Source organism: Neopsephotus bourkii, unplaced genomic scaffold (assembly GCF_033783945.1).
Source record: "Neopsephotus bourkii isolate Nb327-2 ecotype Australia unplaced genomic scaffold, CSIRO-AGI_Nbou_v1 NB_1768, whole genome shotgun sequence".
Taxonomy (NCBI): domain Eukaryota; kingdom Metazoa; phylum Chordata; class Aves; order Psittaciformes; family Psittacidae; genus Neopsephotus; species Neopsephotus bourkii.
Genome location: NW_026902242.1, coordinates 11,291,040 through 11,307,547, shown reverse-complemented (window position 1 = coordinate 11,307,547; position 16,508 = coordinate 11,291,040). Strand labels below are relative to the sequence as shown.

General features: G+C 52.1%; 1 protein-coding gene across 1 annotated transcript; it reads right to left on the bottom strand.

Annotated features, from left to right (window-relative positions):
- Window positions 1–11,885: 11,885 nt before the first annotated feature.
- On the bottom strand, window positions 11,886–15,908 carry BARHL2 (BarH like homeobox 2). The gene is made up of 3 exons (XM_061379328.1): window positions 15,026–15,908; window positions 13,488–13,713; window positions 11,886–12,984 (listed from the first exon to the last, which is right to left on the bottom strand). Exons 1-3 carry the CDS (start codon window positions 15,600–15,602, stop codon window positions 12,672–12,674), a joined length of 1,116 nt encoding a protein of 371 aa, XP_061235312.1. The 5' UTR covers window positions 15,603–15,908; the 3' UTR covers window positions 11,886–12,671.
- Window positions 15,909–16,508: the final 600 nt, after the last annotated feature.

The following is a 16,508-nucleotide window of genomic DNA, read 5'->3' as shown; positions in this document are numbered from 1 at the left end:
ACAACAAAAGAGATCATAACTGTTCCTTAACCCAAAAGAAGGAGATGTATCTGCACCACTCACTGGTTATACAGATATGCTAAATAAGTCCGGAATTAGCAACACTCAGTGTCTGGGATGTGCACACCCCTGTCCTCTTATGATCAGGAACACTTTCCTCTTCTGCAAAAAAAATGCCTTAAGTGTTTAGCTAAACTGCCTTTAGTCTGCAAGCCTTCCTAGGAAATCACTTGGAGAGAACCTGGAAATCACTTCCAAAATCACTCCAGTTCCTCCATCCCTGAGGCACCAGATGAAACATGGTAACAGCTCAGAGCTGTCTGATCTGAGACTTTCTCCAAAAGGAAACAACCAAAAGGAGATCAGTGTCAATCCAGGCCCTGAGCAGAGGGAGCAACCACCCCCAGACCAGGTTTTTGTCTAGCAGAGAGAACACTCTGCATGTGTATTAGTCTAGTTGGCCACACAGTTTGGATGCTTGTTTTTGTTGGCCACACAGTTTGGATACTTGTTTTTGTTCTGACGCAAAATCCTCGGAGACTGCACAACAAACACACAGCAGATTAGAGCGGTGAAAGGGTAGAAGTGGATGGATAGGGGGTGCTTTGTCATTCTGGATTTAATTACAGCTCTTGGTTGCTTCTTGTTCACACTGGGAGCTTGGTGGCAAATGTGAAAGGACTTCTGCAACACATGAAAACCCAGACTTTACTCACACTCTGCTGTCACAGGGGCTGTTCCACAATTAAAGGGTATCCACACGAGTAAGGGATGGTGAGCGTACAGAAGTATTTGCAGCATCAGCTCCACAGTTGACTCCTGCCACAGCAGGACTGCTGACAGCTCATCCCACTGTGCCTCCTCTCCATGCCAGCTGCTCTGCTCAGGAATCACAGCCTTGGACTTCACCAGCCAAACTCAGCCATATAAATACAGGTAAAGATGTCCTTACAGCAGTCAAAAAGCTATTAGAAAAATGTTTTAAACAAATGCATTCTAAGATTTTCATCCTTTCGACTGGAACACCTCAGTATAGTTTTAAACGCTGTTTAAGGTTGCATCATACATTTTATACCATAAATTATTAAATGACTTAATGGACAATGCATTAGAAGGAAAACAGGCAAATTACAGAATAATTTAACTGTTGCAAAGAAGCAGAGCAACTTGCAGGACGTAAAACACTCTATTTTGACACAGAATGCCTGAAGCTAAAGCAATTAAGGCTGCAAAATATTGCCGGCTGACATGATGTGTATGTAAATTTGTCATTCATTGGCAAGGGTTTGTAACAATCACGAGTAATGTGCACAATAAAACAACCATGTGGTATAAAATGCTTTCTGCTAAGAGTACTTGGAAAATGGTGGTTATGTATCATTTAAGCATACCATTATTATATACATACAGTAGTTCTTTATGACAAAAGATACCTTTCCAATCCTGGTAACTCAAACAAAGCCCTTACTTACCATTTTATATGTGCAGGATCATGAAGGAAATCTTTTTTGATCTCTTTTTAAGAGCTACAGTGAGCTTTTCACCAGAGATCCAAGTTTTAGTGAATCAGCCCCTCCAGGCTAGTTTAAAAAAGCTCACAAACTCCCTGCACTTTGCCAGGAAAGAAATGCCTGAAAGATGCCAATACCTATATGATTGAGTCAGTTATTTTAAATCAAACTGAGAGCAATAGAAGAGGCAATGAGACCTTTTGAGCCCGGCAGATCAAAAAGCAGTAGATTTAACTATTGATCTTTCTGATCTGTCCAAGCTGCCCACTCAGGAGCAAGGGAAGGCTCGTGGTGCCAAGGGTGAGCCCAACTGTTTGGGTGCTCTCGCTCCTCCCCAGAAGTGGTGGGAAGCAGGAGCCACTTGTTCACAGAGGTCTTTGAAATGAGGCAAGCAACCCCTTCCCCTCAGGTACTATCTGCTATGACCTCTACAGAACAAAAGGAAAAATGCAGTCCTGGGAGCCTGGGCTCTATCTCAAGCCCTTTACTACATGAAGAAGGGAAAAACGAAACAAAACAAAGATAATCCAGTGCAGGAGGCTCAGATCCCCTCAGCCAGCCCTCAGCTGTCTCTCTTGTGTCCCAGAGGTGCTACTGCTGCTTTCCAGTCCCCACCCCCCCCAGAGAACACAGGCTCCCAGGCTGCCTCAGACATCCTTGCACACTCCATCCCATGACAGGGAGATTGGTCAGTATGGGCAGCCAGCAGCTTAAATCCACAGGACATAGAGCTAGACAAAACCAAACACAAAGCCCCATGTAAGGTGTCCCATCTCTCCATATGCAGGTGACATGTCCACGAAGGTGTCAGGGTCCCCTGTTTCAGCTTGTTTGGCCCTGGCATGCAGAGCATAGACCACCCTGAGCCCAACTCCATCTCTCAGCAAGACCAGAGATGGAGGCTGCCGACAGCAAACCGTTCTCTGGCCAAACCTCCCTATGCAGCTCTGCAAAGCTACCCCAGATCACATCCTCCCTTCCAACACCTATGTGCTCCATCCTGCCATTTTATCTCCCCTGCCTCAAAAGCACTTCTTTATAAACAGGCAGGACTGAATCAGACCCCTTGTCTCAACAGCTGATGAGTGAGATTAAATACCAGTGATGATCCTTGACATTGGAGGAGTGTGAGTGAAGTCTTGTCTCACAGGCACAGGCAGCTCAGTTCCCAGTAATGCCTAGGCCTCCATCAGCATCCCTCAGACCATGCAAAGAAATCCCCCAAACTGCCACACACTGTGTCTACTGTCCTTAAACACACCATTTGTGGGGTACAGAAAAGGAGCAGCAACCCCAAAGCGCCATGTTTTGTGACAGGCAAGAGTAAGGTGAGCACCCACCCGAGATGCCCTCTTTCCCTGAGCACCCCAACAAACACATCGTGCTACAGGCAGTGGTGACACAGTGATGCCTCAGAGAGAATGTGGGGCAACTGCATTCAACTACAGTGGCTGCAAACAGAGATTGAAGTCAGCATCCTCTGCATTCCCACCAAAAGACCAAGATCAGCCAAAAAGAAACACGTACAGTGTTCCTGCTCAGGACTAACCTCTTCCTCTGGGACTCTGGGAAGCTGTCATTGGAAAATCAGCATTTCCAATCACTGTGCCAGCACCAGGGCATCTCTTGGCAAATGGTGATGCTGTAGCAATGCCTTGATTCCTTGCCTGGTTTTCACCCAATGTCCAAACTCATTTTTTCAAGTCATTCTCTTGCAGATTGATGCCAAAGGGTAAGAGAAGAAGGTGCTGGAAGAGGGTGAATTTTCAACCATCTCTCCATATAAATAGAGTGGGTTACGCATGCCTCTCTGAAGTACGGTATTAATCCCAATTGTGCCATAAAATATATATGACTCACTTGAGCCTTGTTCTCTGGTGAATTATGAACTATTATATCACTCATGGGATAAGTATTATGTCTCTTAAGAGACCATCACCTTTCCTCTGTTTTGTAATATAAAACTTCATTGAAACCTGCCGTGCCTGATATAAGCAACTTCTCATAATGCACATTAAATCTTTTCTTTTTACAGCTTCCTTCGTTTAGCTGATAGTCACATCAGGGTGAGTTCTTTCAGATGTAGCATAAGCATAAATTAGTATGTAAGAGAAGCAGTCATTTAGCAGAATTTTTTCTTTAATAAATCTGGTGATATTTATATTTCATCACAGAGAAGAAAAAAAATTTTTTACACATTTAAAGATTTATCCCTGTAGTAAGTATCCAATTAATAGGGCTTTAGCATACAGACAGGATTTGTATTTATGCTGAAGAATATGTGTTCTCATTATACTTTTATTCTCATGTTAGATTCATTGTGGGTTCCATTATAATTTAGTTTAGTAGCTCCGTTTTCTAATTCTTCATATTTACATGTCTTTTCCAACAAAAATAATAATACATAAATAATACCTGACAACACTTTGCAGATTTTCTCTATTTGTATGCTTCAGTTCTCCAAGCATTTTGGAATGGAAATGTTATGAACTACAAAAGAAATCTCTATGTGATCTCTATTACATGAAAAATTATCATTTTTATATGCTCTTCACTCAGCCAAGTTTTTCCAAGTTCCAGTTTGTATTCCATGAAAGTAGGCAAGAAATGGTAACAAAACCAAGTAGAAATACTCAAGACATACACTTAAATTTCAATGCATTGCTATAATCAGCATTGTCAGACAGCCTGCTGCATTGCAGCAGAGAGCTCTTTTCTATTTACTGCCACATGTGGTTTTCCATAGGGTTTTTGGTTCCTGGTGTGGGGTATATGACAATACAACCCTACTGCTGCTAATCTGCAAGAGAATGATGTTTGGTCAGTAATGCTTTACCCAGTCCTTAACCCAGCCTGCTCAGCTTTTTGTGGGATGAGGGTTTGGAGCTATGGTGAGACCAGCCTCACCAGCAGACATTGCAAACAGGAGATCCTAAGTTTCCAAGGCAGCTGAGTTTCACCACAGACGTAATGTTATACATAGGAGCCAAATCTGGCCAAGTACTGTTGCAGTAGATGTTGCTTTCATTTTGTAATGTACCCTCTGCTGGGAAAAAAAAAATAACTTTGTATGAGATATCACATCTAATTATTCCTGTTGGGCTGTCCCAGAGAAATGTCAACAGTGCATTGTAAGTGCTAATTGGGGTGTCCATGCTCTGCAGTAGATTTGGGATACAACACCCAAGACTGGGGAGGTTAAGCATGTTTTAGAATACTGTACTGTAATGAGCTTAGTCTCCATGGAAGAGGCACAGCTTTGCAGCACTCACTTCACTGTGGTGCTTCATTGCCCGAGCCACACACCAGCATGCTGGTTAAGGCAGGCTGCCCATGGTGACCACCACTCAACAGGGAAGGTGAGCAGTCTTCCAAGGGCATGTTGCCGAGTGCAAACAGAGTGAGGTGAGAAGGGAAGAGAAAAAGAGAAAGGAGAAAGGGGGGAAAGGAAGAAGAAATTAGACTGCTAAGGAGTGAAATAAATAAGAAGTTGCCAGCGTGCTTACCTTGCATCCCTCTGTTTTAGGCAGAAAATCTTGCTGATCTATTAAGCTTATGTGAAGTAAGGCTGGAACTGTCAGCACCTATACGGGGACTCCATTGAAGACACACTCTTTGCTGGTTTTTTTTCCCCCATAAACCACTCTATGCTTCTTATTTCACGACTTCTAAAGCAGAAAGACTACGTAGTTTGAATATAGGGACACTGACGGTACTTAAACCCACAGGAACCAGCCAAATTGCTAGTGGTAAATCCCTGAAACAGGCCTTTTTGACAGCCTTCATTTTCCACATTACTCTGTCCTGCTTTAAAGCACCAGTTTAAGGGAAGCTACCCATTTCTTTCACACTGCTGGGGTACTGAAGTGTCTGTCGTGTCACCCCACGTTTCTATGCACTTAAAAACTGAATTATCACTTTTACCAGGAAGCCCTTAAAACTTTCAGGAATTCTTGTTATTTCTTCACACAATGCAAACTATTTAAAGCTACAACATGCTTGCTAGTCTTATCAGGCTATAAATCTGACAGGGAGCTCCTCCATGGCTTTTTGTGTCATGCAGGATCTCTTGTGCCCCTCAGTGCATTTTTGCCACTCCCACAGGCAGCATTACATTGGGTCAGTATCCTGCTTTAAAGAAAGCTGTGTGTATCACAGGGGCCTTTTCATCTCCCAGAGGAGGGAGACAACCCTACAAGAGGGTGCTACCTAGCAGGAAGAGGGTTCAAGCCTAAAACCCATCTGTACTTGCTCAGATGTTGAGGCAAGAATATGGAAAGGAAATCTGAAAGACTATTGTAAGGACAAAGATGAGGCCTCAGGTGTGTTCTGTCTCACACAATCCTGCCATCATTATTATCCTGTATGCTAATGCAGAAGAGGTATGCAATTATTCCTGAGCTTGTTTCACATTTCTTGTTCTTCCTGACCTCAGATTAAAACGCAACAGTGCCAGACTCCACAAAAAATATAGGGCAAAACCTCACAGACAGGCTCAAAGCAAAGAGCTGTGCTGGCTTTGAGGACAAGGTCTGAGGAGGGCACAGCAGGAGGGGTGCTGGCTCAGAAAGCTCTTTGAGCCATGGGCTGTATTCTTCCACAAGGGAAGGCATACAAGAAGCTGTGTTTCCACCATGTGTTTTCAAACAGGGAGATGCTGTTCTCTGAGAGAAACTCACTGTGTGCAGGATTTGCCAAACTGTTCTCAGCGGTGGCATCCTGAGGTTAGCCACCTGGGGAACCCTCTTTTTTTAGGATAGTATCCTGAGGGAGCAGCTCCAGTTCCTTTTCCTCACTGCATATTCATAAAGACCAGTGCAGCTGTACAGTCGAATCATAAATTCTGGTAATAGGTGTTTTACCCTGACTGCATGTGAAACAAGTGATAAGACATCAGCAAAGCACCCTAGATGTCTGGATGTACCCACAGGCTGCTGTGCAGAAGTCAGAGACAGATGTTGCCCTGTGTATCTTTAGAATGAAAACACCCAAATGGACACCTGTGCTTAGTACAGAAGGTACCAAGAGGTATTTGCACATGCATGTCAACCTGAAGAAAAGACCACTTTAACGTACATGTGGTCATAACAGTCCACAAATCACTGCAGGCCTGCATCGAGGTCTAGAAGAGAGACACACATTGAACAGCTGAAAAACTATCTCAAAACCGTGTGCACACAGCCTGGATCTAGACATCTCTGACTAATATTTTGCATAGAAGATGTATACACTGCACTGCCACACAGAAACACCTACTTCACGTGTACTGCAGATCGTGAGGATGGCAAAAAAAATACCCTCACATTCTATGCATCTTCTTCACTGTCTAGATCCACTATTTGTAGCTTTGTTTGCATTCTGAAATAGCAGAAAACTGGGGGCACACACACACAGAAAAAAAAACAACAACAACAAAAAACAAACAAACAAACAAAAAACCTAAATAAATACTCATGTATCAGCACCTGTCATACAGTTTCTCTGCACTACCACTATCGATTTCCTGGTAGTTCTCCTTCCCTACCCAACTTCATTAAAGAATAAAAGTAAAGTAATAAGTCATTTCACACTCTGTCTGACCATTGTACAATAATAGCAAGATTTCATGCAAGGGTACAACATTATGCCCATCTGCAATCACAGTCTCTTTGCAAAAATCTCAATTCACACTTCATATGCAGCTAACCTTGTTACCATTCCCTTCCTAAATCCATCAGTCTTGCAGCTGCACGTCTTCACAGCCCAACATCTTAAAATTCATCACTTTGACACCCTCGCATCCCTACAGGTCAAGCTAAAGAAGCCAACCAAGAATAATTAAGAGGTACCCCAGATGTTTAGTCCACTTTCCTGGAACCGGGTACAGTTATCTCTTCGTACACTAAAGATCCATGTAAGGCGCTTGTTTTCAGGGGATGAGACCTCCGACAAATGTTAGAGCTCTTCTCTCTCCCTCCCCCCCCCTCCTTTTATTTTATTTTTTTTTTTTACAAGTACAGCTCTTTGTAGTCGGAATTTGAAAAAGAAGCGCGATAATGAGTAGGTTCAGGGAAGGAAAGGTGTTATCTCATTAAGGTAATTACTGAGACATCCCCACCATTACCTCGGTTTGAAAATGTGGCAATTAAAGCGCCCTACATGGCTCCCAGAGACGAGGGAACACGGGAACCTTGGACAACTTTTGCGTGCATGGGGCCGGGCCCCGAGCACGGCCCGGGGCAGCGGGGAGGGGATGTCGGGAGCGGCGGCGGCGGGGGGGAGCCCCGGGGGTCGCTGTGCGCCCCGCATCCAACGCTGGCGGCACAGAGCGCCTCACTTGGGTTCCTTTGAAATCCGCTAATTTTGAGGACCTAAGTTTGTGCGCTTCCATTAATAGAAGCGGCTTGTGAAAAATAGGGCATATGAATATGGAAACGGAGTTCTAACGTGCTGGGCGCTCCTCCGGACCTGCTCTCCAGCTGGAAACGCGCAAAGACAGGCACTAGCGCCGCTGCCCCACGGCTCCTTCGACGGCGGGAGCAGTTCAAGGGAGGAACGAACTTCAGGGCCTTTTTCGCGAAACGGGGACACCGGGGAGCTGCGTCCGCCGGTCCCCGGGGGGTCTCTGGCCCCATTGGCTGTCATTGCCATGTCCCTGGAACAGAGCAGGCGCTCCTGCTTCGGAAAGAGGGTCATGTTCGCTGTGATCCCTTTCCCCCGCAAACGGGGCTCCTCGTTAAAGCGGCTACTGGGGAAGAAACCCGGTTGTGTCACCGGCGGGAGACGTGAGCTTAGCGGCAGAACGGAATAGAGTGAGTGAAAAAGCCGTGTAATTCCAACCTGAAACGGTTACTCGCCGCCCATCTCTGACACTCCCGAGCTGGGGATATTTCTACGTTTATGGAAGGGTTTACCCTCTCCACAGGTGAGCTCAGCCTGGCTGCACCCAGTCTACACCCAGAGCTGGAGCAGAGTCATTCCAGTGGGTTGCAATAAGGACTTAGGGCGACTTACAGCATGCATTGGCACAGAAGCGTCTTGTGAATTTGGAGGAGGATAAATTCTGGAAAGGGAGAAAATAACAAAAGTTAAAAGCCCACCCTCACAAGAAACACTAAAAGCTGTAGGAGCTATGAGCAGAGCCGGAGAGCTACACGCGGGCTGCGTTGGTCCGTATAAACGCAGACAGGGTAACCGGTACGGCAGGGAGCTCCACTCAGTACCACTTGCTGGCTCCCACCGTCTGAGCCGGACTCCGGCGCTCAGCTGGGAATGTGATTCAACTTCCGAAGCGCCCAGCTGCTGCCACGGGACCAGGACAAGCACCCTCGGAACGTCAATGTGCCGTTCCTGTGCCCAGCTAAGTCCCCCTTCTCACTTTCTGCTCTAGTGAAGGCCAATCTAATCCCCCGAGAGGGGGTAGTAATTAAACTTGATCCTGCTGCTGCATCCCGCAAGAGAGCCCTTTATTCAAGAGCAGTGGAGCAGTCTACTCGCGGCTCTGCCTCCAGGAGGGCCCGGACAGGAGCCGGAGGCTGCAACGAGTAGCCAAGACCTGTCTAAGCGTAGGAGCTCTCCGAAGAACCTCCCTTGTCGTGCCCACCCGCAAAACACAGCCACGACCGAGCAGAAACAAACCAAAGAGAAAATGGGGACAGGGAGAGCAAAAGTGCTCCTGTGTCCCGTCGCGGTCCCGCTGGTATCAGTCCGGAGGGACACGGGTGGGAGTGGATCAGCCCTGTCCCGCTTGCCGCCAGCCGGCTGGAGTGGGAACAACGTTCAGACATCCGGGACAAAGCCCTGGGAAGGCAGTTCCCTTCTCAGGGCAGAAGGGCCAGGCCCCTAACAGCCCGGGGCTAGCTCAACATAAGGGTTTTCTCCGGCGCGGCGGAGGGACAAGTCAGGACGCGCTTCGGCAGAGGGAGCCTGCCTCAGGCTCCTCAGTCTCCATCACAGGCGAGGGCCGGGGAAGGAAGCCACGAAGTTCGGCCGGACGATAAGTTCCCCGTGCTGCCTTCCCTGAGCCCTGCGGTACGGCCCCAGCCAGGGGCAAGGTGGGAAGCTCCGGCGGGCTGGACGCGGGCTACCGGCACGACAGGAGCCGTGGGGAGCCGGGCCGGGCCAGCCCGCTCCTCCTGGCGCTGTCCGTGGTGCTGAGGGCGGGCGGGACCGGGACCGCAGCCACCCCGCTCCTTGCGGGAAGAGGGCAAACACTCGCAGCTACCCTCCGGCAACCGCGTCCCCTCGCTTATACACCGCTCCTCTACAGCCTCACAGTTTGTTTCCAAGCTTAGCACCAACACGAGGTCTTTTAGAGGGGTGTCACTATTTCCCTCAGTTTAACGCAAGGAGAGCCCTGCTCATCTGGCAACAGATGGATTTCTTTTTTCGCATCCACTTTCAGGGACGAGAGCAGGTCCTGGCCCGGGCGAGGGCCGAGTATGGAGAACGGGACTGAAGGAATTCAGCAGCTAGGCACCAAGTCTGGGGGTGACCACAGCGAAAGCATCTGTCTTGAGAGGAAAGGGAACAACACCCGAGAGCGGGGCAGATGGGGAGGCACAGCTGCCAACGGCGCCGAACCACCTCTGGTGCCCGGTCCTGCGCCGGCGGGAAGGCGGCTCCAGGTAGTCCGGACCGTCGCCAAGCTCTTTGTCCTGCCGTGGCTCGCCGACACACGTAGCCATGTGCCGGGGGGGTTAAACAAGCAATGGAGGGAGGGCTTTCCTGCAAGGCGACCTGGCCGGTCAGCCTGTCTTCTGGTCGGCTCCTTCCCGGTGCAAACGGGGAGTGGTACAAATGGAGCGCTTACATTTCCAGCCCTGCTTTCCGAAAGGGGAGCGATTTCTGCTCCAGACCTGCTCCCGCACTTTCCAGTTGCATCTTGAAGTAGTTTCAGGGAAAGTAGCGGTCCATCTCCCCTCTCCCCCGACAGACCCTGCTTTAGACACCGTTCTACATGGCTCTCGGAACGGCCGCACTCCCTACTCCTGCACGCAGCACTGGGAGCTCCCTCCTCTGCCAGGGCGAGCACCCCGCTGACCCAGACCTGCCCTACTCAGGAGGCGGGAATTGGGGGACACTCATCTATTTTGTGTGAACTTTCCTTCCTTATTCTCACTACTTTTCAACGAGTTCGTACAGTCAAAACCAAGCCTCGATTCAGCCGTGGAGAAGAACAACGAGCCGCGACCAGCTTTTCCAGCTGGATCACATCCTTCTGGGAGAAAGCAGCCCAGGATTCGTTTAGACCTGGAAAAAGGCCCTAAACCGAGCCTAAATTTCCTACCTCCTTCCCAGCCCAGATAAAATGCGTTTCTCGGGAACACCTCAGCGGTGAAGGGGATGGGATGCTCTGGCCACTCGGGGGTCCCGCTCCCGGCTCCTTCTCACAGGGGATAATTTGGGGGTCCCGGAGGAGGCGCGGGGGAATAGTCAGCAGGGGCCACAACCACGGGCAGAGAAAACGAGGTGGGCGTTTCCGACCCGCTCCCCTTTTGTTATATCAAGGCAGAGGTCAATATGGTTTTAACGCGAATTTATTAGCAGAGAAATCAGCAAGCCCCTCGCTAATTAGCAAAGCCCAAATAAACGTGCCCGGAGGCATCTATCTTTTTTTTTCTTTTCCCCTTTCTATCTCAAATGAAAGGGAACCCACGAGCAAAAACAGAGAGAAAAAGAGAAGGGGGGGGGAAAGCAAACCCTCAAAGGGGAGGATAATATGGGACTTTATGAATGTTTTATAGGTAATTGCTGTATAACTTTCTAATTTCGCAGGGGGGTGTTCCCTTCCAAAGACTGGGGCCAGAGCCTTCCCCAGAGCCCGGTGGAGGGTCACAGACCCGAGCCCCGACCCGCGCCTCCGCCTCGTCCCGGGGGACCCGGCGTGGGGAAGCAAGGCGCTAGGGAGGGAACCTGCCTGCCAGGGGAAAGGGAGCAGCAACAAAGATCAAAAGCCGGCGGGTCTCGGAGGGCTTCGTGTCCTTCAGGACCCCTCAACCCTCCCTCCCTTGCTCGTTACTCACCCCGACCGCGGGCGCTCGCTGCCTGTCCCAGCTCGGTACAGAGACGGCTGCCGGGGTGAGAGAGAGTCCCCCAGCCAGACACAACCCCGCCGCGCCGCGCCCTCCCCTAGGGGCCGAGAAAGTGACCAGAGCCAGCCCCTTCCCTACAAAGCCTCTGCCGCCCTGCCCAGGTGCTTAAAATAACGGCGAAGGGCAAAACACCTGCGTGGACACTCCTTTTTCCTTTAAAATACAGATTTTAAAATACAGCGCAGGCTGTGAAACAGCGAGACTAGGGTGAAAAACTGAAAAAAAAGTGGCATTTGCCTTTTCTACTCAGAATTTCTTGCGTTCTTGTCACGGGGAAAATTAGCTACCTTGAATTTCCACGTTTGTTAAAAAAAGATAAAGTTTATTTAATTTTTTTCCCGGGGTTTTTCCCTATTTTTTTTTTTTTTAGGCACAACAAAAAAAAATATTTTTGTCATCTAAGCATTTATTTTACTGAATCAAAAAAGACATGAAAAGGGAGAGGGGAGAATCACGTTCGTTCGTTTTAAACTAACGTATAGAAGTGATTTTTTTTCCTCCTTTTTTTTTTTTTGGACGACATATAATAAATATGATATAGCACTCAGCACTCGGTCTGTACAATTCTGTTCGCATTAGGGAGCATGCCACTTTTCAATAAGAAAAAAATAAAGAAAGAAAAATAAAAGGTCATGAGAAAAATCAGTGCAAAGTTCTCCGTTCCCCCGGTCTTCTCCGCCGGGCGGGGGTCGAGCCGTCCTCATTCCCTCCGTCCTTTGCAGCCGTTTAGTCTCTCCGGCGGGCTCGGGCTCCCTCTCCCTTTCCTCTTGCTCCTATCTCCTCCTCCCCCTCTGCTCTGTCCCTCTCTTTCTCCAAGCTCCAAGTCCTGCTCCGCAGGAGCCGTGGTCGGCGGGTCGCCCCGCAGCTCTGCCCGCCTTCCCCCGCGTGTGGTCGTTTCACTTACGGGCTCGGCTCTGGGTTCACGGTTCAAGAGTCCCTGGCTCTGACTGATCGCCTCCCTCGGTGGCCGGTGGCTGCCTGCAGAAGCTCCTGCCCCTCGGCTTCCCCTCGCTTCCTCCTCTGCGGTGCTGGGGCTTGTTCGGGGACGGGGAGGGGAAGGGCTTGTTGCGGGGATCGCGGTGCCGCTTCACCGGGGGTGCGGGGTGCCGGGCATGGGGTTAGCCAGGGGATTGAGGGCCGGCTGCCCGCCGGGCCCCAGCCCGTGGATCAGCACCCGCGGCACCAGCGGCCGCTGGAGCTGGGGGTGCGGCGCGGGGGGAGTCCGGTACATGCTGCTGTACATGGCCGCGGCTGCCGCTGCCGCCGTCGTGCTGTCCATGCTGCCCAGCAGGCTGGGGTGGTAGAAATAGGGCGAGGGGAACATCCTCTGCAGGGCCGAGTAGTTCCCGGCCTCGGCCAGCAACTCCAGGCCCACTGCCGTCTGCCGCTTCCACTTCGTCCTGCCGGGGGGGAACAAGAGCCGGCTGCAGGGCGGGCGCCGCGACGGGGCACCCGGCCAAGGTCCGCGGGGGTCCACGAACGGCGAGCCCCCTCCCCTGACCTCCTCATCCCGGTGAGGCCTCGCACTACCGGGCCCCCGGCGGGGAGCAGCGGCCCCGCGGGTCCGTACACGGCACGATACCCCGGCCGTGCCCGCCTCCCACCCTCCGCACTCCTCGCCACATGCACATGGCGACTCCGGCCAAATTAATAAGCACGGCACACGGTTAGATCGCATCGCGCTGACACTAATGGTTTGCGACAGAATTAGGGTGGCTGCAACCGTATGTAATGAGACAGAAAATTACGGCAGCAGTGACAGAGGCCGGACCCCCCAGCCGGCCGCCGGGGAGGGCGCGGGGCAGCCGCCCGGCTCTTCCCGCATCCCTCCCGTGAGCAGGAGCGGCCCCACAACGGCTCTCCGGGAATGCCCCGGGCCGCTCCCCCCCGGGGCCCACCTTACCTCCGGTTCTGGTACCAGGTTTTCACCTGCGTGTCGGTGAGGTTGAGGGCGGCGGCCAGGTCCATGCGGTCCTGCACGCTCAGGTATTTCTGCCGCTCGAAGCTGCGCTCCAGCTGGTTGAGCTGGTGGTCGGAGAAAGCGGTCCGCGCCTTCCGCGGCTTCTTGGCCCGCACCGGCGGGCTGTCCCGGCTGCTGCTGATCTCCCGATCGCCCTCCTCCTTTGTCCCTGCGAGCGAGCCGAGGAGCGGTGAGGGCCTGCGGGACCCCGGCTAGGCCCCCCGCCCCTCCGTGGTTACCGGGCCCCTCCGCACTCTTCCCTGGGGGCTCCTCCGGGACATGGAGGAGAATGGTCAAATACGGCTTGGTGAGGGGGAAAGCGGCGGCGAGCCCGTCCAGGGGATGGCGGGATTTCCCTTCTCCGCTCGCCAACGACACGGTTTTCGTTATTTTCTCTCCCTCTTCCCCCTGGCCCGAAATACCGGGAAATCGATATGTCAATCCGGCTCCTTTCGGGCCCGGGTTTGTGGCGCTCCTTGATCTTCCCCGCAGGAAGAACAATAATCTGCCTAATTGACCCACTGGGGAGGTTGGTGAACACAAAAATGGCCAGACCAGACTGTACATCTGGTTTGGGCACTCTTATGCTAATGCTGAAAGAGCAAGATGAGTAACGCGCCCGGGCGTCTTTCTGCTCTTCAGCATGGCAAAAATATCTCAGCGGGGCAAAATGAGAGAAATGTGTCCCGTCGACTGTCGCTGACCCAAGCTGCCTGCGAGCAGGGCAGCTCCGTGGGGAAACAGCCGTCTCCCGCCTAGCCCTTCATCACTCTTTTCCTTCCTTCCTTTTCCTTTCCCCATGCACACTTCGCTATTTCCATTTCCGAAGCCCGCACGGCGGGGGCTTCCCCATCAGCACGAAACCCATAATTAGAAAAAGGAATACAAAAAATGGAGAAATTAAACCCTGCATCCCGGCGCTGGGAAAACCCGGGTGTTTTGCAAAACGCACAAAGCCCTCCAACCTTCCCTTGCCCATCGCGGGCCGACTGTGTTCCAATTCTTTTATTTTTAATTAAAAGGGTTTTTTTTTTCTTTTATTTGCTGATGGGGAAGTGGGATTTTTTTCCCCCCATATTTTTATTTTAGATCGAATGGGCAGAAATGGAAAAGCTGAAGGCAGTAACTGCAGCTGAGCCGCCGGTTCTTAGAAAGCTAGAGAATCATTTATGAGCGTTTGAACTAAAAATAAATACATTCTGGTTTCCACTGCTCGGGCTATTTTCTTAAAAACAATAAAGTTAAATAAAAAAAAAGAGAGGAAAGGCCTACAGAGAGAAGAGGGGTGGAAAAAAGAAAACGCGATTTCATCTCCTACAGATCTCAAACCCGTGGTAGCGAGGATCACCGACCAGCCCCAGTGGAGCGAGAGCTCCCACCACACGTTTCCCCCGATTTTCGTTTCGCCGATGCGCCGACCGCCGCGGCCCGGGTTTTAAGGGCTACCGAGGCGGTGCAGTGCTGGGCCGGGCAGTACTCACCATGGCATTTGATGTCGCCCTGCGTGTCGTCGCGCTTGTCGAGCTTGGCTTTGCTGTCTTCCTGCTCGAGTTTGGGCCTGAAGCTCTCCGGGGCTGCGCTGCCCTCCTGCTTGGGGGTGTGATGGGGAGAGGGGACGCTGGTACTGTAAGGTGCACACGCCGCCAGCGGTTTGCTGTCGCCCAAAATGTCCTTAATTAAAAAAGAAGAGGTGGAAGTCCTGGGGCCGGTGCTGGCCGAGCCCAACTGGGGCGGCGGCGGTTGTGGGGGAGACGGCTGCAAACTCGGCGGCGGCGGCGGGTGCGGGCCGAGGTGGAGGTGGTGCGGCGGCGGCGGGAGGCTCTCCGCCACCCCCAGGTGCGGCTCTGGGTGGTCCATGCTCACCGAGATGGGCGACGAGGGCGCCGTCCCCACAGTGTCGATCTCCGAGCAGGGGGACGGCGTGGCCTGGCTCCTAAAATCCGCCGGCCGGCCGTCGCCGTGGGGGCGAAAGTCTCCGTTCATGACTCCGGGGCTGCCGGTGCTGCCGCCCGACAGGATCGTGTCTATCCCGAAGCTGGATCCGCTCGGCCCTTCCATGGCGGACCGCTTAGCGCCGTGCCCGCATACCCGGCGGGCGGCCGCGGGGGTCACACCGAGTTGGAGGGGAAGTGGAGTGGAGGGGGCAGCGGGGGTTACCCCAACCCGCGCACCGGCGGCGCGGGCGGCCACTAACGCGGGGCCCCTGCCGAGCACCACATCCCCGCCGGGCCGGTTAGCCGCTACCTAACTTTGTTGCGGGAAGTTGCGGGCGCGGAGCGGGGCGGACACCGGCCACTGCGGCGCGCCCGCCCGTGCCCACCGAGCTCCTCTCGGCAGCGGCGACTCCCCCCGTGACGTCACGGCCGCCACGGCCCCCCACCCCCCGACGTTTATTATTACCCCGGGCTTTTGCCGCCGCCGCCGCTGCCCGCTTCCATTGGCAGAAGGCCGAGCGGGGGCTGACGCAGCGCGGGAGGCAGCCAATCAGCAGCGGGGACGGGCGCGGGAGGGGGGACGGGCGCTCCCTCCCTCTCCCGCGCCCGTCCCCGCTGCCGCCACCGCCCCGTCGGACCCCGGTCCCCCGGTCGCCGGATCGGATCCGATCCCTCGGCCCCCGAGAACACCAGCCTGGACGGTTCCCTGGTTGAATGTCAGAATAATGGGAAGTGCCAGTGACAAGACGTCATATTAATCCTATGAAGTGGCGTGTCAAGCTGATTAGCAGAGTAATTATAAGGGTGGCATGAATGATTTAGAGATCTCCCAGTTCTATTTTAGTAGGAATTACCACTTTCAGACCCCTGTGAAGCCCACCCCGACATTTCCTTTGGCAGCATTGCCAACAGCACCGGGACCCGATCAGCTGCAAAACCAGCAGCTGCAGCCCCAAACCTAGGGGGCGCGGAGGGACAGGGCAGGGCAATGGGGGCGCAGGGAAGGATTAGGGCAGGGTAATATCTAGGG

Excerpts from the sequence above, each read along its gene's own strand:
- BARHL2 (XM_061379328.1), bottom strand. The coding sequence starts at position 15,602 with ATGGAAGGGCCGAGCGGATCCAGCTTCGGGATAGACACGATCCTGTCG. Across the intron at positions 13,714-15,025 it reads GGGCGACATCAAATGCCATG|GGACAAAGGAGGAGGGCGAT; the intron begins GTGAGTACTGCC and ends GCTCGCTCGCAG. Across the intron at positions 12,985-13,487 it reads ACCTGGTACCAGAACCGGAG|GACGAAGTGGAAGCGGCAGA; the intron begins GTAAGGTGGGCC and ends CCCCCCCGGCAG.